At 40.0% G+C, this 21,377-nt stretch overlaps 1 protein-coding gene across 2 annotated transcripts in view; it reads left to right on the top strand.

Annotated features, from left to right (window-relative positions):
* CARS1 (cysteinyl-tRNA synthetase 1) overlaps window positions 1-21,377 on the top strand; it is a gene marked incomplete at its 5' end in the record, with an annotated part of 32,370 nt that overhangs the window by 2,534 nt on the left and 8,459 nt on the right. Inside the window, 15 exons of one of the 2 annotated variants that reach the window (XM_083425891.1) lie at window positions 3,384-3,629; window positions 7,607-7,698; window positions 7,849-7,937; window positions 8,771-8,867; window positions 9,333-9,431; window positions 11,035-11,184; window positions 11,932-12,072; window positions 13,056-13,144; window positions 13,792-13,913; window positions 14,015-14,127; window positions 15,536-15,664; window positions 17,696-17,825; window positions 18,038-18,141; window positions 18,863-18,960; window positions 20,761-20,950. In XM_083425891.1, coding sequence (XP_083282017.1) covers window positions 3,384-3,629; window positions 7,607-7,698; window positions 7,849-7,937; window positions 8,771-8,867; window positions 9,333-9,431; window positions 11,035-11,184; window positions 11,932-12,072; window positions 13,056-13,144; window positions 13,792-13,913; window positions 14,015-14,127; window positions 15,536-15,664; window positions 17,696-17,825; window positions 18,038-18,141; window positions 18,863-18,960; window positions 20,761-20,950 — 1,889 coding nt within the window. The remainder of the gene's footprint in view (window positions 1-3,383; window positions 3,630-7,606; window positions 7,699-7,848; window positions 7,938-8,770; window positions 8,868-9,332; window positions 9,432-11,034; window positions 11,185-11,931; window positions 12,073-13,055; window positions 13,145-13,791; window positions 13,914-14,014; window positions 14,128-15,535; window positions 15,665-17,695; window positions 17,826-18,037; window positions 18,142-18,862; window positions 18,961-20,760; window positions 20,951-21,377) is intronic. The other variant, XM_083425892.1, reaches the window with a different exon arrangement.

Below are 21,377 nucleotides of genomic sequence, written 5' to 3'. Positions count from 1 at the left end.
TTTAAAAAGAAAAGGGTGATAAGTTTGCATTCCAGAGCATGTATGTAAAAACCTGCAAGCTTTGTATCCTAGATCACTTATATTTCAGGCAGTTGTCATGAGGGAGTTACTGTTTTTAACTACATATTTATTATGATCATATTTATACCTTCCCACTTCCTCCAAGGATCTCAAGATGGTTTACAACATCTTTCTCCACCCATATGTTTTGGACTACAACTCCCATCAGCCTCAACCAGTATTAGAAACTCAAATATATAAGCCAGGTGCCAAATGGCACCATAAATCTAGGTTACAGTCACCACAACAAAATGTCTACTCACCAGGGGGCTGGACTAGATTATGCTTGGGGTCCTTTGCAATCCTACAGTTCTGTGATTCTATGTTACATTGCTTGACTATAGTTTGCTCTTACAACAATTCACTTGTCCCAGTGCAAGGATCACGTTGAATGGAAAGAAAGTCTGTTTCTGTTTATCATCATTGCTTTGTTTCCAAATTTATGTTTGAGGAAGAATGCAAGCAATGACAGTAACTAAATAGCTAGCAAGTGATACTTAGCCAGAATAAATTAATAGCTCATATGGCTGACCTCAAATATGTATCTGTGTGTATAATGTTTACAAGCCTTAAGCATACAAATTAAAGTTATTTAAACTGTTTGCTGAGTGTATGATTAAACAGGAATGGTTTGGGGGTGATTTAAGAAGCTAACATTAACTGACCTATGGCCTGTGGGTCACCTACATCCCTTCTTGTGGCCTGCCTCTCTGTCTAATAGCAACCCAAGCTTCAGAGTGAAGATCTCAAACAATGACTCTATGCCACAGAGAGATTATAATGGGTGTAATGTTAATTAGATGCCGGTGTCTGCCCCACCCCAACCTCCTCCATTTGATATGGTCTGTGTTATTTCAGTGGGACATCAGCTGCTTCCTTTTCTGTGAAGCTGAAATTCTAATTCTGGCGGTTTTGCATCTGATCCTGGAACCCTAATGTGCAGTTGGATGTGTTTTGGACTGCAGCTCCCATCAACTCAAGCTATCAGGGCAAATGATTGGTCTAGGACAATGGGAGTTGTAGCCCAAAACATCTTACGGGCACCAAATCAGGGGAAGCTAACTTAGAGGACAAGCAAACATATAGCAAGCAAAGGTTGTATCAATCTTATGTCCTCTTGTTCATGATTTTGTGGGGCTCGGACTTCATCATTATCCTGAATTTTTGTTACTTCCAGGGCCTGTTGCTGGAATTGCTGCTTAGGCTTACTGTTCATTTGGAGTGACTGAAACACACTGTTGAGATATGATACATTTTAATTGTACACACGGTGTATTTATTTGACCGAGGATGTTTTCATTACTGGGTCTGTAACGTTAGTCAAATATGTGTGTTAAAGTTGCAATAAAACCTGCATTATTTTCTGCATGGTCTTTCTTGCTACCACAGACATTAACTGTGGAACTTAACCCTTTAAGTTCTCTCTTCAGTTTCTTATCCCCTCACCACCAGTCCAGTTGGTTGGCACACATTAACATGAGAAATAATTTGTGATTGTCTAATATTGCCTACATTGTTTTACCAGGATATATATCCTGGTTGCTTTCACTAGCCACATAAAGTATAAACAGCTGAGCCAGTGTATTAAAAGCACTGGGTTTCATTCTGTGCCTAGAAGTTTGCCTTGGGGCCCAGGCTGACAATAGAAATTGTAGCAAGAAACACTGCTCTTTTCTTTCCACCTAGCCAGAAATAATGCTGAAATTGAATTCCTAAGGGTTTGCGTAGCTGCTTCCTTCATCTCTATTGTTTATTAGGTGGCAGGAGTGGAATGTAATCTGATATACAATCAGATTTTAACATGGGAACACCTACTTGTAAGTCAGCCTTGTAAGTCAACTCCTGGGGTTTTAGTTAACTAGACAGCCAAAAAAAATACCTGCCTGCTTTTTACTCATCAGAGGAGCCCACCTATGAGTGAAAAAACTGGCTAATAAAGAAGTTTGCAGCCCAGAAGCATTTAACTCCCCGCTTTCTCCTCCTCCCCTGCCCCCCTGGTTGCTCTGTTTTTCTTCCCTCCTTAATAGGAAGAGGATTCTGGTTCGCCTTTCCCCATTTTAATATGTATTGGTGTGCTTTGTTGCAGGGATACACCTCCTGATCTGGGCTTTAGCCGCAACCCCTATCTTTATCTCTCCAGGGGGCAGTGTGGGCAAATGAAAATGGCAGGCACTGCTGGAGTCAACGCAGGTGGTGTTTGACCACACTGTCAGAGAAGGGAAGGGCTAGAATACTCTGCTTTGTTAGCCCAGTTTGCTCTTAGGCTGGTGAAACAAAGTGCTCTGTCCCTGCTTTGCCAATCCAATTGGGTTCCATAAAAGCAAGAAAAAATAAGTGGCTTCACTTCTTACATGGCCAGTACCAAAGCTGATTGGGAAGGCAAAGCTTTCTGGTTTCCGCACCCAATCAGTTTTCATATTGTGAAAGTGGCTTCTACTGCAACAAGTATGGAAGCCATTTGGGCTGTCAATGCACAACCTTCTGTCCCTGCTTGCACAGGCCAGTCACTTGCCTGGAAGGAATTCCATGCTTTTGTTTTATGTGGAATGCCTGGTTACCAGTGGTGACAAAGCAAGTGGTTAAAGACATTAATGGCATAAGTGCATTACAATTCCCAACAAGTGCATGTCCTTTCAATTGTATATTTCACCAAAAGGTGGAGCAGTTCTCCCTTAAGTTGCTTAATAATATGAAAATTATTTCCTGGGCGGGATCTTCAGCCAGATGGTGATGCAGCCTCTTCTGAGCCTCAGCCTGGACTTTTCTTTGCCTACAATGCTCAGTTCTCCTGTTCCAACTCAGGAGTAGTGATAACTGTATATTTGAGAGGTAAATTAGGATTTCCTGTAATCTGACAATTGAGAAAACATGGCTTTATAGTGTATATTGAAACAAGCCTTTCTGAACCACCCTATTATTATTATTTTTACAATAGATAATCCAGCCTTGCTGTATACAAAGTTTTGAGCCCACCAGCCCATGCATACCTATGATCCTTATATATTTCCCTGCTTGGTTGCCTGGTGGCAATGTAGAACCCACAGGGTACTCTGTTAGCAACTGTTTAAAAGACTAAAATCCTCCTGCGTTTATCATGTTTACTGCTTTTTTTCTCTCTGCATAGAATGCTTTTTTTTACTTGTCTTATTTCCCCTATTTGGGCTACTTGAGTATTTGGTGCAATATGGCCTTGCTGCTACTGCACCATTAACCCCTTAATGTGCCTAGCTACCCTCCCCATCTGGGCTGTGAGGGATGCTTTATTACTGGGTGCTTTTAAAGCATGGGATCTGACTGCTTGTCATCTGCCTCTGTCTTTACAGCTTCTGACTACAATTGTATTCTGAGCATTAGTGAAGAGGAAGCCAGGTTGAAGGCTCTGAATGAGTACCTCAGCACTCGTAGCTATATCCAGGGGTTCACATTTTCACATGCAGATGTGGAAGCTTTCAGGCAGCTCTCGGGCCCGCCTGTGGACCAGCATTTCCATGTGGTTCGTTGGTACAGGCACATAGAAGCAATTTATGATGGCAGCAGAGGAAAGCATGACTCCTGTAAACTCCAAACAAGTGAGTAATGGCAGGCGCTAGTGGGCAGCGAGCTAATGGCTGTCTTAATATATATATATATGGAAAAAAACTTCCCATCCAAGATTATTCTGTGATTTTATTTATTTTTTAAAAAGCTCCTACATTTGATAGCCATAGACTTCTGGGTCATTACAACAAATAATCAGGCTCTGTTTCTTTCTTATTTAAAATATTATTTATTACATTTATATCCTTTTTTTTCTGCCAATGAGTTCAGGGTAGTGTACAAGGTTTTCTCCTCCCCTCTGTTTAATCCTTACAACAGCCTTGTGACGTTGGTTAGACTAAGAAGGTGTGACCAGTCCAAAGTTACTTTGTGAATTTCATGGATCACACTGCACCCTCCCAGTCTCAGTCTTGCTGGAACAAATATGCTTTTGGTAGATGCTGAAAAGAGTACAGCCCAAGGTACCTACCTGCCTGATGTCAATAGGCAGGAAGTTCCAAAGTCTAGGTCATGGGTAGGCAACTTAAGGCCCAGGGGCCGGATGCGGCCCAATCACCTTCTCAGTCCGGCCCGCAGATGGTCCAGGAATCTGTGTGTTTTCTACATGAGTAGAATGTGTACTTTTATTTAAAATGCATCTCTGGGTTATTTGTGCGGCCTGTCTGGTGTTTTTACATGAGTAGAATGTGCACTTTTATTTAAAATGCATCTCTGGGTTATTTGTGATGCATAGGAATTCATTTATTTATTTTTTCACAATATAGTCCGGCCCACCACATGATCTGAGGGATTGTGGACTGGCCCATGGCTGAAAAAGGTTGCTGACCCCTGGTCTAGGTGCTGCCATACTAAAAGATGGATTTTGTTAATCAGCTTTGACTGAAGAGGCAGCTTTTACCAAAGTGTACATCAAATGCAACTGGTAAAACTGCTTATTTGACACAAATAGGGGCAGTCACTTAAGTTCATCTATGGACATGAATTGTCAGAGGCTAAAGTTAAAATTTTCTCCTTATTGCAAACCCATGTTCAAAATGGTATTTGCAGTCTTGTTTTTAGTGCTGGTGTGTGCCTCAATTGGCTACAGATTGCCTTCCAAGGACCCTAGATAAGAAACCTGCAACCTTATTATTGAACATCAACTCCCGTTATCCCTCACCATTGGCCATGGTGGCCAGGGTTGATGAAGAAGAAGAAGAAGAGTTTGGATTTGATATCCCGCCTTTCACTCCCTTTAAGGAGTCTCAAAGCGGCTAACATTCTCCTTTCCCTTCCTCCCCCACAACAAACACTCTGTGAGGTGAGTGGGGCTGAGAGACTTCAAAGAAGTGTGACTGGCCCAAGGTCACCCAGCAGCTGCATGTGGAAGAGCGGGGAAGCGAACCCGGTTCACCAGATTACGAGACTACCGCTCTTAACCACTACACCACACTGGCTCTCGGAGTTATAGTCCAACAACATCCTGGCAGGCCACAGTTTTCACCATTCTTATCATTGAATTTTAGAGTTGGAAGGGACCCCAAGAGTTATCTAGTCCAACACCCTGCTATGCAGGAACCTCAACTAAAGCATCCATGATAGATGACCATCCAACCTTTGCTTAAAAATCTTAAATGAAGGAGAGAGCCCATTCCACCGTTGGAACAGCTCTTAGCTGCCAGAAAGCTCATCCTGGTGTTTAGTCAGAATCTTGTTTCTTGTAACTTGAAGCCATTGGTTGAATCCTTGCAGTGCTCTAATAGTGTCAGAGGACAGGAAAGGAAAAGAGACTTTGTTACATTATATGTGAGTTTTCTCTGCAATGACAAACACGAATCTACGCAAGTACCTATAATGAGTATTGTTAGTGGATGCTTTCATACTTCCCAGAAAACCCTGTCAATTATATCTTCCTTATATTCCCTCAGGTGTTCAGTTGAGCTCTGTGGTATGGAAGACTCATCCAGGTGTATTTCAAACACATTGTTTCCCTCAAAATATACTCAGATGGTCATTGTCAAGACTGTGCCTTTTCAATTTGTTTAGTGGAATGTTGGCATTTTTCTCCGGGGACACCAGAGGGTGAACTGGGAGAATTATGGAAACCTCACTGAGCAAGCGTCTTCATACCTTTGTTGAGGTGGTAGTGCATTTTATTAGCATTTGAAGCTCTGTAGGTAGAGTCTGAAAACAGAAGAGATTGGTGTGGTGTTTAGAAGTGCAGATAAGGATTGTACTTGAAACTAAAAATAAAAATGCAACAAACCAAGATAAAATAAATGCTTTAAACCTTTAAGCAGAAGATAGGAACGACTATTGGTTTTATTTGGTTTCATTTTCAAGGTGTGTCACATAATGGTGAACACAGCGGAAGTGATTAGAATGATAGCTGTTGTTTCTGGCAGGAATATTTGAATATTTGATTTGCCTGAATGAATAGTTTGGGTGGATTGTTGTATGTTTTTCTTTTGTGGTTAAGGTTATCATATTGTGGTTTATGCATTCTTCTTTCAGCCTTCTTATCTGGAGTCTTCTGGAGCAAGTTTTGATTCTGTGTGCTGGTTTAATCTTTTAGAAATTAACCTCCTTGGTGGCCATAATTAATTCTCTGTGTGTGTGTGTTTAAAAAGCAAGCAAAAGGACAGAATTAAATTGCTTTGTGTATGTTCTTTAAACTCAACATTAAATCAATTATTTCCACTGCTTATGTCATAGTGAAGACTTATTTAAGTGAGAAAGACATGTTTTTCTGGTTGCCAAATGGAAATAACTGGGAATCACCAATTATTGTCAGCCTATTGCAAATTGCCCAGTGTTCTACCAGTAAATCACTATCTACCATCTGCCCATTACTGACATAAGCTATAGGAGGGAGAGGGTTCAGCTTTTTTCACTTGCACACTCCTTTTCTTCTTTAAATGGGACTCCCCTATTACCCACTTCATACATGATTGAGGCAGGGCAGAGGGAATTGCAGATAAAATGAAACCAAGTGGGGAAATTATTTACTACTTGTATGCCATACATACATGTGCCATTCCTCCCCCACTCCCCGATGCTGATTAGGGTATTATTCTGTGTGCTTACATCAAACCTATTCATGCATTCTGAATCATATGTCTTCTTCATGAAACTGCCTTGTTGAAGTTTTCTGTTTTAAGTATAGCACGGAAACTTTTTGCAGATGCAATGCAAAGAGACATTCACATAGTCAAAGTGTTGATTTTGGAACACTCTAGGAAAGAACTTAATTAAGGCTACAATTCTGTGGATTCTAACTGGGACATATTCCTGAGAAAACATGCATAGGATCACAAATATAAAATCATGTAGAAGAGGTGGTGTGGGATATATATGCATTGTTCATGCTATTCAGGGAGGAATTCAAGGTCTTGCAAGCATTTCAGATTGCCAAATGGAATTATTCCCACCCCACTTTGCTGCGTGCTACAGCTGACCCAGTTTCATGGGGTGTGGGAGCAGGGTGCGGTGTGGAATGAGACCCATTTAAGTGGACGTCCTTGCACAGGCTTCCACTGAGGGGACTCATTAGCTAAATCCTGCCCACTTTTTCTAGGTATCTGGGAGTTTTATGTCAACCTCATAGCTTGGTGACTATATTCAATAAGTTTTTTGCTCTGTCCTAAAACAATTCAATTTCTTCTCAGTGTAGGAGCTTATCACTCTTTTTTAAACTCCCTAAAAGTTTCAAGAACAGCATGTGCATGTGATTTTTGGGAGGTGAGGAGGATGTTTTCACTTTTTGCTGAAACAGGAGTTCATGTGGGAGTAAGTGCACTGAATCAGAGCCCTGAGAGTCGCTGTCACTTTCTGAAAGTAAGAATAGTGGCATCAACAATGTCATGATGTACTCTGCATCAAAAACATGGTGTTGTTTTTCAAATTGGCTATTATTCCAGTGTTCCTTCTGAGCTAATGACACAGACTTTTATAGCAAAGAAGCTCAGAATACCCTTTCTAGATTTGTTTTTCTTGGAAAATTAATACTAAATTTTTAAATCCTTTCTAGGTAAAAACAAGCGTACTCAGCCTCCCTGGTCTCCACCCCAAGGAACAGCATTACCCAAACTCTGCCTATACAACAGTCTCACTCGTAATAAGGTACATTTTTGAATTTGGCTTTTCCATGTGCTGCCTTTTGCATAGTGGAGTTAGTAGCATTGCTCATGATTGCTGAACTGCTTTTCCTTTAAGACTCTACCTGTACAAATTTGGGTGCTTCTAACTACTATGTCTCCTCTTCCTCCTAAGGATGTGTTTCAGCCCCAAGATGGCAACAGGGTGAAATGGTATTGCTGTGGTCCAACAGTGTATGATGCCTCCCACATGGGGCATGCAAGGTATGGCCATGTCTGAGTAACAAGTGCCTTGGGCAGTTGAAGAGCAAAGCTGTAAATGAATTTGTTACATCAAACTAATATTGCCATCTTTATAAAATCTCTAAAAAAATCCAAAGTTTAGGAATAACCCCCCCCCCCTTTTTTTTTACATATTGGCACCAATTAATGCTGTTGGAGATCCATAACCAGGATGTCTCTTGTTTGTTTAAAGTGAATATGGTTGTGATCAGGACCATGGTTCTGGAGGAGGAAGTGTCTAAACCTTTCATCCTGTGCTTTTACCCCCAACTGAAATTGCCCTGAAGCTACTGTTTGACTTATGGCAGACAGCAAAGACATGCACATATGTTTTAACCTCCTCATCCACCACCTCAGTGCAGCATTCCTGATCAAATGCATCCCCACTCCAGGCCCCACAATTTAATTATCAGAGATCCTGATCATTATTTTCTTCATCGCATCTAGTTTGGTCCTTTCTAATTAACATTTAGTTTCTCATAAGTACTTCATCTACTTATACCACTTTATGATACAGATGCAGATAATGGCATTGCTTTGAAATAACATAAAAATGAATGCCATATGATTTGGGGTTTTAAAGGAAAGTGCTAAATGATTTATTCAAATATCTAAATGAATTGTGGGTAGCAGGACACTGCAAGCTGGAAGCCAGGACTGTTGTGTGCCGCCTTTCTTCACCACATATTAATTTTGTATGCAGTGAATAATTTATTTTAGGAAAAGAGTTCATTACTTTTCAAAAGCAAAAATATAATGTGATGCTTCATGAATACAGTGGGTGCAAAATCAATTTGTCTTTTGAATTATTGTAGATCATACATCTCATTTGATATCCTGAGAAGAGTTTTGAAAGACTATTTCAAATACGATGTCTTCTACTGTATGAATATCACAGATATAGATGACAAGGTAATTCTAAAGTGCTGTCATTTGATTAGCTGCAGGAATGAGACTAACAGATGAGATTATTTAACTTAGTTTTTATTCTAATTTAAATGTCTATCCCACCAATAAGTCAAAGACTTTCTCTTTGAGGTTATTACTTCTTAATTCATACAGCGCCATCAATGTACAAAATGCCTTTACATAGTTACATAGCAAAAAGACAGATCCCCACCTCAAGAAGCTTACCATCTAATTTTCAGAAGAAGATGGTTGGAGAGACAGAGAGGAGAGGAGAGGAGAGAAATACAGAGGCAAAAAAATTGGGCAAATATGGACAAATGGGCTAAGGCTTTGTGTCAGTTCTTGTCCTCCCCTTTTTTTTTGGAACTTTGGGAATGTTTTGTAAGATGCACACCAGTTCTAATTTTAATCTTCAAATTGTATACACTGTATGTGCTTCCTAAACATCTTTTAACTTTTGTGTTACAGATTATAAAAAGAGCAAGGCAAAACTATCTCTTTGAAAAATACACAGAGAAGCAGCCATCAGCAGCACAGCTACTTGAAGATGTCCAGATTGCCTCTGAGGTCAGCTCCTTGACTGTTCTCTTCCATACTTCATGTAGGCAGGAGACTTCTTAGTTGTCTTCCAACACCTTAGATCAGAGGAGGAATCAGCCAGCTGCTTGTTTCTTCTTCTTTTTTCTTTTTGTCCCTCTCTTCAGACTCTGTTCCATCATTGGCCACATGCAAGCTCTTTATATGAAGCCACCACTCTCTGTTTCTAGCAAGGCTAAAATCCCCAAGAGTCCTGCAAGACTCCAAAGACTTGTCCACACTTGGAAGCAGTGTTGCTTCTGCTAGGGACAACCAGAGCTTTACATACCTTGGCTGCTCCTGTTTCCAGCACATTGCCTTCATCTGGCAATGTGCTGGCAATGTGCTTCATCATTGGGACTAACTTCAGTTCATTGGCATTGCCCACGTCCAATCATAATCTCCCCCCATGTAAGCGGACACCTTAGTAGTGTCTGCCAAAACCAGTTTGGAGAGAGACACCAAGCTTTAGTGTCCTAGCCTTATCACCTTTCCTGAGAATACTTTTTGCTGCTACTTTTCTTCCTACAGGCAATCAAATACATTTACTTTATTTGATCTGCAAACCATAAGCATCAAATACAGTAGAGGGTCATCAATACAACCATAACAAAAAAGAGAGAATTGGAAGGGGGGAGCACAAGATGCATGCACACAAATGGTGTCTTTAAAAATAGTGTAACAAAATAATAATCAAAGAGAGACCATTTTGACTCAGAAGTCCTCCTCCCTTTCATCATAGAGGGCATAGTTTTGATGGCTGCAGCAAGGAACTGGTCCATATTTTTCTGGAATCTGCTATTAAAATGAAGATTATAAAATTCATCTGTGTTCCCCAAGTGTAGAGAATGTAGTGAGGAGATAAAATGGAAACTTACCAGGTATAAGATCCAGTTATTATTTTCCCATCAGTAGTGTCCCATTTTTATCTCCCCAGTATGTAATTTTTACATTGCTATAAAAAATGCAACATAGGAGAATGTGGGCTAATGTTTCAGCTGAGCTGCTGTCACAAGGACAAACACTCAGGTGACAAGGCAACCCAGTAAACATGTCTTCCATAACTGCTGGTGGCAAAGTGTTTAACCTGGCCATTGAGAGTGCTATCCTATATGAAATTTGAGCAAATCTTTCCATTCTTTCATATCCTCCTGTGACTTTTTATAATTGCCTATACGATTCCAAATTCTTCTGAAAAAATGGATTATGAAAGCAGAATGTTATGTTTAAATAAAGATGTGCTAGTTTTTAAAATTTGTGTAATTTTGGGGACCAGAACACTAGGTTTTTCCTGCTGTGGGATTTGTTGTCTTTAAGTCTGGAAGGGGAATGTCCTCATCTTTAATATGGTTGCTACCCATGAAAATGCCTGGTGATGACCCTCCTCACTATAGCATGTCTACATTCCATTTTAATTTTGAAAGTCTTACCATGCAGACATTTGTTACTGCTTTACTCTGGAGATTTTGCTGAAAATTAAACACAAGAAAACTTCTAAGGAATATTTTATAAGATGGCTATGATTTTATTAAGATGCTTATTTGTTGCCTTCATTGTGGTTTTATGTATATATCATTCATGTTTATTAAATCAGCCTTTTGCAGCTAAGCTACAAGAGACCACTGACCCTGATAAGAAACAGATGCTGGAAAGGATTCAGAGTGCAGTAAAGGCTGCTGTGGAACCTCTAGAAAATGCACTGAAAAATAAACACTCTGAAGGTCAAGTCAGCAAACATGCTGAGGTCTGTACTGAACGGGCTGTTGTGCCCTTAAGCAAATTAAACAGTATCTTTGAGCTCCATTTACTATTTTAGGGTGGGACTTTGCTTCATTGAAACCATTTACATCTGTGAGGTTACATAATTATTTAGTTACATTGGAGTGACTTAACTTTTTTTGCCCAAGTATTGACAGTTAGGCCCATCTCTGAGGGTCACATGGCAGCAGAGGCCATGTGCACTCGTACACACACACACACACACACACTAGACTTGTGCATGTGTACAAACACACACTCTGTCTCAGGATTTCCAGTGCTTCCCAGTCTTGTGCTGGGGTAGGAGTGACGTTAAAGAGCCACATTCCTGCTTTTGAGTGGATCATTCAAGAACAGACAGGGGAAATTTATTTGCTAAACACTGCTAAACACCACAGCACTAAGATTGGAGAGAGAACACTCTGCCTATTATTTTAAGAGTAAAAGGTAGCACTTCCACCCCAGCGCTAAAGAGAGAGAGTGTGTGTAAGTGCTGCTTGTTTCCCTACAAAGTATCTTCTAAGTTCTGGAATCTTTGGGAGTGACTTTCCAAGAAGTATGATAGGTTGTCTCCAGGTGGAAATACTGGCAACATGAACTCAAGCTTTGGATCCTGGCCCAAATAAATTAACATTATTTAATCACAATAAAGAACACTCTAGGCTTTATCTTGAAAAAGTGTGCATTGCTGATAATTATGTGTTTTATATATAGATCTATAATTTATTTCTAGGTGTTATTGCATGAAGCAAAAGATATACTCTCTGAGTGGCTGGACACTAGGTTGGGGAGTCAGGTGACTGACAATTCTATATTTTCAAAGCTCCCCAAATTCTGGGAAGAGGAATATCATAAAGATATGGCAGCTCTCAATGTAAGTATGCACATTGATTCAGCAAAATATAAAAGCACATGGAAATCTAGTGTTGGTGGTACTTATTTATTATAGTTCCCCTCTCTTGGAAGGCCTAGAAAGCAAACTTATAAAGCTTGTTTATAATTAATGGCTTCACAGTACTGCTCCATGGACACATTTTGATATATATTGATTTATCAAGATGACACACTAACACTTTTTGCTGGCCATCTGGTTAGGGCTCTCCCTAGCACTGTGTTTCAAGGTACATAAAATTGTTCTTCATACCTAGGAAGCTGGAATCATGCCAAGACACAAATCAAGACTGATTTTCCTTTCATCAGCAGTTAGAGCAATGATCATGCCTTTCTAACCTTATAGATTATGTTTCATCTTGAGCTCTTGGAAACTGCAGATATGCTTTCAGTATGGTTAATTAGAGCAGATGCCTAGAAATGCTGGGCTGTGTTCAGTTTCTGCCTATCAATGTGTGTGCCTGTTTATTTAATTTGCTTATAATAGTAATAGGGCTTATTAGTTGCTTGTTACCTAGAAAGGTTTCCGAGTGAGTTATATTTCAAAATATAAGCATAAGTACACTGTACCATAAAGGGGACGCACAAGGGCAGGAGAATGAGGGAAAGCCCCATTGTGTAAGCAGACATTATTGCTCATGGCTTCCACTGGTAGGACTCAGTTGAAATCTGCCCATGAGTTTAAGCAGGCTCCTGAACACCTATACTGTAATGTTCATTGGAAGTGCAACCCAAAGGGGAGGTGCCACTACACTTAAAGCCCTGGGCATAATCTTACTGGGCATAAGATAAATCTCAGGAGCATACAGCAATACTCTCTTCAACAAGTCCATGTTAATTTTGCCACTTGCTTAGTTTTCTATATTCAAATATAGAACTAATTGCAAAGCAAAGTTGTTGAGAGAATCTGGTACAAGAAGGGTTGTGAAACGGAGAATATATATTATTTTGTTTGCTTGCTTCTAGGTATTACCTCCAGATGTCTTAACACGTGTTAGTGAATATGTACCAGAAATTGTGGACTTTGTCCAAAGGATTGTAGATAATGGATATGGGTGCGTATAGATTCGTCTCACATTTTACGTGTTATGTAAATCAAGAGAAAATCATCACATGCAGCTCTATGTGTGCTTCACATGTAAGCAGCCCAAATTCTGTTCTAATTAAACCTTTGCCATCAAACCTTAAGGCACAACAAGGCCATATGATGGGCGGCCTAATAGAAAGCTGTTTTATTTATTGGCCATCTCAAAGATACTGTTTCTACATGTTTTGTGTTGCTAGAGCTTCCAAAATCATTAGTAGACTCCCATCCAGCAAACTTGGAGTAAATCCCATTGAACTTGCCCATCATGGAAAGCAGCGGAAGAAATTCACCTTTAAATACAGTAGTTCCTAGCCAACTGGTGATGTGTATCCACTAATGGATAAGATGGGGCACTTTTTTGTATGTGTATGCCAATTTCACCCTCCTCTTTGCAGGCCCCACCTCCTCATGAAAATCTGTTCTAGAGGTTTGGGGAGCACTTCAACGAGGGTTTCATTGAGAGGCTTTAGCAAAAATCGCACCCAGTTCTCCTTGATCACCACATACCTCATGCTGGAGCAACAGTGAAAGGAGGACAAGTTGCATTCCACCCAATAGTAGGAAAGTATCTGAAACTCTAGAACGCTTAGTACATTTGTGCTTTTTGTCTTCTAGTTATGTGTCCAATGGCTCTGTCTATTTTGATACCATGAAATTTGATGCCTCTGAGAAACACTCCTATGCCAAGTTGGTTCCTGAAGCTGTAGGTGATCAAAAAGCACTTCAAGAGGGTGAAGGTAATATTACTGTCAGTCAGGGGCTTTCCAGTGCATACACGAATACAATTTTAAGATTCCTTTCTGAAGGTTACAAATGTTCTTCCTCTTGTTCCCCACAGGTGACCTGAGTATCTCGGTGGATCGTTTAAGTGAGAAGCATTCTCCAAATGACTTTGCTTTGTGGAAATCCTCCAAACCAGGCGAGCCTTCATGGGACTCTCCTTGGGGAAAAGTAAGGACTGTGACTTGGAGCTGCATGGTTGGAAAATGCTTGTGCTCCCATGGAAGGAGGGGGTGGTTGTTTTCCCTCTTTGTCTTTAGTGCCCTATGTCCCCAGTTGTCTGGAACCAGTTTTTATGGGATAAGGTTTGGCTGTAGACCAGGATGGGGGGTATTATGCAGCAGGCTCTTTGCATCCAGTCCACTATAACTGTGCTCTCTATGCACAGTTTTATATGGAGACTAAAAGTAAGTATATTCCATAACATGTAGCCCAGGCTTAAGACATCTCCTGCCCCTACTTTTTAAAATCATGGGGATACAGGTCATATCTTAAGATGCAGGCTGACATCATAAAGGACAGATAACTTAAATGTCCTGCCAAAGCATTATGGCCTGGGGCCTCTCGATTCTTAATAATGTTCTGCATCTAATCAAGTCATTGACACTGATAGGATTCTAAAATTTAAAGAATAGTTGGCAGGGGTATCAATTATTCCCTTGTAGAAATTTCCACTGAAATGTGCTTTTCAACATATTGTATTATTTTTCTCCTGTAATCCAATAATTTTCATAGTGAAAACTCCTCCTACTTTGTTTTTAGCCTGAACCCCTGGTTTATTGCCCTTGCCCCTTTTTCATAGCTGTGCTGTCCTTCTACTGACTTATTTTTTTGTTGAAAGATGGTGCCCAAAACCAAACATATTCCAGTTGATGTTTTACCCAGTGCTAAGTAATATATCATGTGGTGTTGTTCATCTGAAGTTGAATTTACCTAATTTTAAGATCTGCTAAGGAACAGGTGATTGTTTATTATGTCTTCATCTGTAAAACCACAGAATTTAAAGAGGGTGCATTTCCCCCCCATGACTAAATATCTGATGGGATACCACAATTGGGGCTAATACATACACACTTGCAGGCACATACCCTAAAAACTAAATCTCATGGTTTTATCAAAAGTCTCTACTTTCAATTAAATTTAGTCAGTTTAGGTACCTCTCCGGGGGGATAAAAATTGTGAAAGGAAAACATAGGTGTGAATGTGATGTGTTGCCTACAAAGTAATACTGAAAAATTTCTTTTAAAACTATTTAATTTCCCTCAGAGGTGATTTTAAGATGATTGGTCTTGAATTTTGCCATGCACTGATATTCTGTCAGTTGTTTCTAGGATGTAGCTTTTGATTGACTATTTCTTGTGCACTCTGACCTTGTAAAGCCAGATTATTGATTCAGTGCAAAGATTGCCTTAACCGAAGTTCGCCAACAGCAGAGCATGCAGAACTAAGTTCAAGCTGCAAGATAAAAGTTCTGCATTAAAATATCGACTATTAAATCCAGTTAATGAACATTAATGGGTTCAATAACTGGGGAGAACTTTCCTGAACATCATTAATAACCTACTTTATTTCAAAACAGGGCCGTCCGGGATGGCATATTGAATGTTCTGCAATGGCTGGGTCCATTCTAGGAGATTCTATGGACATACATGGAGGAGGCTTTGATCTTCGGTTCCCTCATCATGACAATGAGTTGGCACAATCTGAGGCAGGTGCTCCCATGTTCTAATTCTTACCATGCTGTGATAACTGCCAGAGAGTTCTCAGGTTCACTTTGCTGTGAGTTGGATGTTTCCCAACTAATAACTTCAGAGAGCACAGAAGTAATAATTCAATTAAGTAGGCTCTGTTGACTGTCAAAGGAGAAAATATTATCCAATGTTCACATAAGCAGACTGAAAATAAAAACAATGCTACTGTTGCTACACTTGGCTTTAAGTGATACTATACTTTAAAATTATCTTAAGTTCTACTTGTAAATATCAGACAATAGTGCTTTTTAAATTCATGTGTTCCTACTGTTTTATTTTGCAATTCAGACATCATAGAAAACCATAGTGAAGCTTCCTGCACTATGGCTTGGTGTGATGTCTAAATGGGTTGGGTAAAGCAGCCAAATAAGTTATAATCATGGGGTCTGAGCCTAGGGGTCATGCATTTCCTCCTCCCCTCATGCACAAACTACTTCTTTCCCTAGCTTGCCAGGTCCAGGTCTTTTATACATTCATCTCGCCCAGTGATTCCCTTCCTAGTCAATGGCAAAGAAGTTTGCCATTGCATCAAGACTTACAAACTATGGTTTGTGTTTGCAGTTGAAACCAGACTTGGGAGTAGGTTTCTAATTCTGGGCTAGAAGGCAAGTGCAAATCCTGGTATATTGCAGGAATAGGCAGCATGGTGCCCTCCATATGTTTTGGATGACAACTTCCATCATTCCTTTTTGCTTCAAAAAATAGAATTATAATTGACATTATGGTGTCTTAACTTTGGGAGGCAGTAGCAGTGAGTAGCAACTGCCACAAAGAGAGCCCCATTTGTAAGGCAACTGGAAAAGAGACCCAGGGGCTTTGTCTCTGGGTCACAATGGCGGAAACATAATACAGGATCTGAAGGTGTTGCTCTGTCAAAGGTTTTGGATTCTAGAGGCTCCCTCCCTCAGTAGTGGCAGAACGGCACCTTCCCCAACTGCCTACTTAGTTAAATGAGCTTTCTCTTTATGAGGTTTATCCTATTGTCTAAAGTGCTTATCGCTTCCAAACTGCATCTCCTTTCTTCATCCACATAGATTTGCTACCACCTTCTCTGAAGCGAATGGGAAGGTCCTTTGTTGTGGTATCACGGGCAGGGAAAGGAGTGCTTTGTGTGTACTTAGGAACTTACATACCTTTATGTGATCTTAAGATTGGGACGGTGCTGTTGAAACTAGTTTCCTCCCTCCAATGGTGCAATCTTGTGGCTGGGCTGAAGTTGCAGTTGCTTGGTACAGGCTGCCTTCTTTTAACCCCCCAAGGTTAAGAAAAAGTGTTGTTGCAGTTTGAAGCAGCGATTACTAAAGTCAGAAGCACTTGCCTGCTCTGAGGCGAGCTGGAGCACCATGAGAAATGAAGCCTGTCTGTTTGATGCATCCATCGCTCTGTGTCCACCAGAGCGGGGAGGTTCAGTGATGCATTGGCTCCTTCTCCACGCCCCAGCACAGTTCTGACCCTGGGAAAGGGGGGCAATGAGAGGCCTATTAACTGGGCTATTTTGCAGTCACAGGGAAGGTCCCAGCCTATTTCCCTGAGAGCTGCTTGAGGAAAATAATAATTATAAATATGGAAGCACAACTACTGCAAAACACATACATATAGTGCCTATCAATCTCATAAGGTCAAGGGGGAAATTCACTCTGTAGCCTCTTAAATACTTCCAAGCCTCAGCTGTTTGAGAAAGAATATTTATAGATTTTTGACTGCTTGTGAAATGTGCCTCCACTTTGACTTCAGCTTTTATCCACACCAAAAAAAGGGGGCCAAGGTATCCAGAATTTGGAAAATACTGATGTTAGGAGTCCATAATTCAATCAATAATATGTGTAATGTTAGATAATTCATCCTACAGTGGTATCAAACTGAAGAGAGAAGTGTGGCGGGGGGGGGGGTGTAAATGGGAGATTGAAGCATTGTTTTTTTTCTCTCTCCCCATACAGCTGTAATCTAATAGATATCTGTATTATATGATCCTCCCCATGTGTTTTTAGGCATACTTTGAAAACGATCACTGGGTTCGCTATTTCCTCCACACTGGGCACCTGACAATTGCTGGTTGTAAAATGTCCAAATCTTTGAAAAACTTTATTACAATAAAAGATGCACTTAAAAAGCACACAGGTAAGATAGAAATATATATATATATTTAAGGAAGGAACAGTTTCCATTATTTTATTTTTTTTAATCATTTTTGAAACCAGCTAATGATTAATCTGACTGATTTTTTTTTTCATTTATGAAAATTTCTTTTCTATTGTCTTTGGCACCGTGGTTTCTGCTGTAGTCCCATATCCTCCTACACTTTTCCATTTTCTTTTTAAAACTCTCAACAGCTCGGCAATTACGGCTGGCTTTTCTTATGCATTCCTGGAAGGATACGCTAGACTATTCCAACAACACCATGGAGTCCGCTATTCAGTATGAGAAATTCATGAATGTAAGTTCACTTCCCCTCTTCACATTTTTCTGCTGTACAAATTTTGGGTTGTAGTAATGTGATGTACCAGGTGTTTTCTTCTGCTGACTTTATATGTATAATATATGTGCTCAGGTTTAGCAGGTTGGCCTATCGTTTTATTAATCTCTTACCAGATCTGCACCCCAAATCTAGGCTTTGCAAACCATTTTTAAAAGCTCTTGTATCCATTCACCAATTCTCTCATCCCCAAATCTGCTCAAAACAACTTGGTCAACCTAATCTGTTCTATGTGCTTGATATATCCTATATTTGCATATATATTGTGGTAAGACAATAGTAACCAACAGGAAACTTAGTAGTAGTAGGAAGTTAAATAAAAGATCTCTCTTGGAAAGGTATCCTTCAGACTGTAATGGGCAGTGGCGTGGGGGGGAAGTAGGATGTAGGTCATCATTATCCTGTTTTTGCCTGAGACCTGATGAAGCGTCTTGAATTTCATTAATTGCAAACACCATTAGCTTTTTTGTTAATGTGTCATATCACATTATGCTAAGTCACAGCATAGACAAAAATCAGCTTGACAGCAGGTAATAGAAAAGTTGCTTTTCTTGGCAGATGCAGGGTATATCTTGTTCTTGGCTGAAAGTGAGTCTGATATGAGTATTGAAATAGCTAACTGGACAGTATACTTTGCAACAGGAAGATTTCAGACTGTGGGCTCTTTCCCTCCCCCTTTTAGGAGTTCTTTTTAAATGTGAAGGACATCCTTCGGGCCCCCGCTGATGTGACAGGCCAGTTTGAAAAATGGGAAAACCAGGAAATAGAGCTGAATAAAAGGTGAGTGAGAAACCTGTTTTCCCCCTCCTTTCTTCATGAATAGACATTTGTATATTCATGGTAATGGATCCCATTTTTCAAACTGGCATTTCCTTTTGGTGCAAGCAAGGTCCTGATAATCTTGCATTTCTACAACACTTTCCCCTGGATCTCAGTTACTTGTTAATTCACATAGCAATCAGACTGCTTGTGGTGCAGATCCTAGATCCTTTCACGTGCTTTCTTACTGTTTTTCTTCGTTCTTCACATAGATGTGTTTCCTTACTTATTTTTACTAAACACACACTGCATCCCAAAAGCTAAATTCTGAAACCTGCATAAATTAGGAACATGAAACAACTTTATATCAATGTATTTGTTTTGCATACTTTATTCTGTCATGCATGAGTAAATAGAGCACTGGGGGCTATTATAGGCAGACCCCTGACACTGGGAATTTCCTCTACCCTTTCTTGGCTTCTGTAGTTTATTAAGCACTGACCACACATTTCTTATTTTTCTTTTCATCACCTCAGGGATTAGATATGGTTGTTTTAAATAATACCTGAAAACCAAACTTCTCAGAATGTACTCAGTCTCATTAGACTTGACTTAACTGGCTTGTGGATTGCAGCTAGATACTTACGTTTTCTATTCAAACACCTAACTGTTTTGTTAATCCTGGTGCTTTAAATGGCTGTATTAGGATGTCAAGGTAAACGATGGTTAATTGTGAAAACAACCCACAGGGAACCTCAGACTTTCTTTTGCATCTGGTTTTGATTAACCACACCTTAGCCCTGCATCCAAACCTTAAACTGTGGTTCAACTAATTATGATTGATTGAAACAATCCAGCTTTCTTAACTCATGATGTAAAGTTGGTTTGTTTGACGCAATCCATAGTTGACCACAGTTTGTCTGGTTTTGACAACATGACACACTGCAGTTAATCAGAAACAGAAGCAAAAGCTTCTGAACTTCTGATTGCCACACCAGAGGGAGGAGGTACACAAGCCCCAGGCTTGTACCTGTCATGATTTCTGAATGCCACTAATAAATCTTATAGTACTTATTGTAATTCATCAGAGGAGTCAGAAGAGTGCTACATTTACAGATTTGATTGACAGGATTGTTAAAATAAAATGCTTTCTCTGTAATGTAAATGTTTTCTGTTTTTTAGCGCCATTATATCATATTCTCTTCATGGATTTGCTTTTCTTGTGTTTTTCTTCTCTGATAACTTTCTCTCTCTCTCTTTTGTAATTTTCCATGCTTCAGTCCATAACGTTCTTCATATTTCTTATCCTTCATTTACCTGGCAAGTTGTTTGATTCTTTTCTCTCCTTCCAAAGCTGGTTTCAAGATCTGTGTCTTTTTTTCAGTATGTACTCTGAAATGCAAGAGAGAAATGGTGTATGTGGGAGTCTAGTCAGATACTGACTACTTCTTGTATTTCTTGCTCAATTTCTAACTGCTGCTAAAAGAGTCTTTCATGTAAATATGCAATTTCCTGACTTGTGCCACTTGAACCTGAGTTTAGAAATGGCAGGAGGAGTGTACAAGCCTGGAGGTAGGGTTGGCTTGTTTTCATCATGGTGAACCATTGTTTATCATGACATCTGAATGTTGCCACCAAGTATGTGGTAGGGCTTTTCTCTCCCACTATCTGCCCGTTCAGGTTTTATCCTAGCAAGTAAAGTACTGAAATGCTTTTGGCTTTCTTTTATCTATGGAATACTGGAATCTTTGGCTGAAAACCATTAAGGATGACACAAATGACATGTTGGTCCTTCTCTGTTTCCCTGCCCTCCTTGGCTAGTTTTTATGACAAGAAGCTAGCAGTCCATGAAGCCTTGTGTGACAACATTGATACACGCACAGTTTTGGAAGAAGTGCGATCGCTGGTCAGTCAGTGTAATTCCTACATTGCTGCAAAGAAAACTGCGAGGCAAATGCCAAATAGAATGCTGCTGGAAAATATAAGTCTCTATCTTACACAGATGTTCAAGGTATGGGATTTTCACAAAACCTTTGAAACTGCTGCATGTGTGTTGTAACTGTGGGGGAATGTGTCAGCCTTTTCACTGTTTAGATAAGACTCCAGTCATTCCTGACCATGAGCCAAGCTGGAGATGTTTGTGGGTTGCAGCCCAGCAACTTCTGGAGGGATTCCCCTACCACAAGGAAATAATTGTGACAAAAATGTAGCACTTTTAAAAGAAGGATTAGCTATCAGTATAAAACAGTGGTAGTACTTGAATTATTTGCAAAGTTTTGCTGTTTCCTGGACATAGATAAATGGTCATCAAGCACTGCTATGCAAAGATCGTAGAAATATTGCAGTCCCCTGTACTTCCAGGAGGCCATGCTATGAGCAATGTTTACTCTTGGAAATAATGTCTTAATTGCAGCTCCAACCCAGTGCAGACAGTGTCT

This window comes from Podarcis tiliguerta (assembly GCF_965153285.1).
Source record: "Podarcis tiliguerta genome assembly, chromosome: 1".
NCBI lineage: Eukaryota > Metazoa > Chordata > Lepidosauria > Squamata > Lacertidae > Podarcis > Podarcis tiliguerta.
Note: the sequence above shows the minus strand (reverse complement) of the source record. Positions and strands in the feature narration are given on the sequence as shown.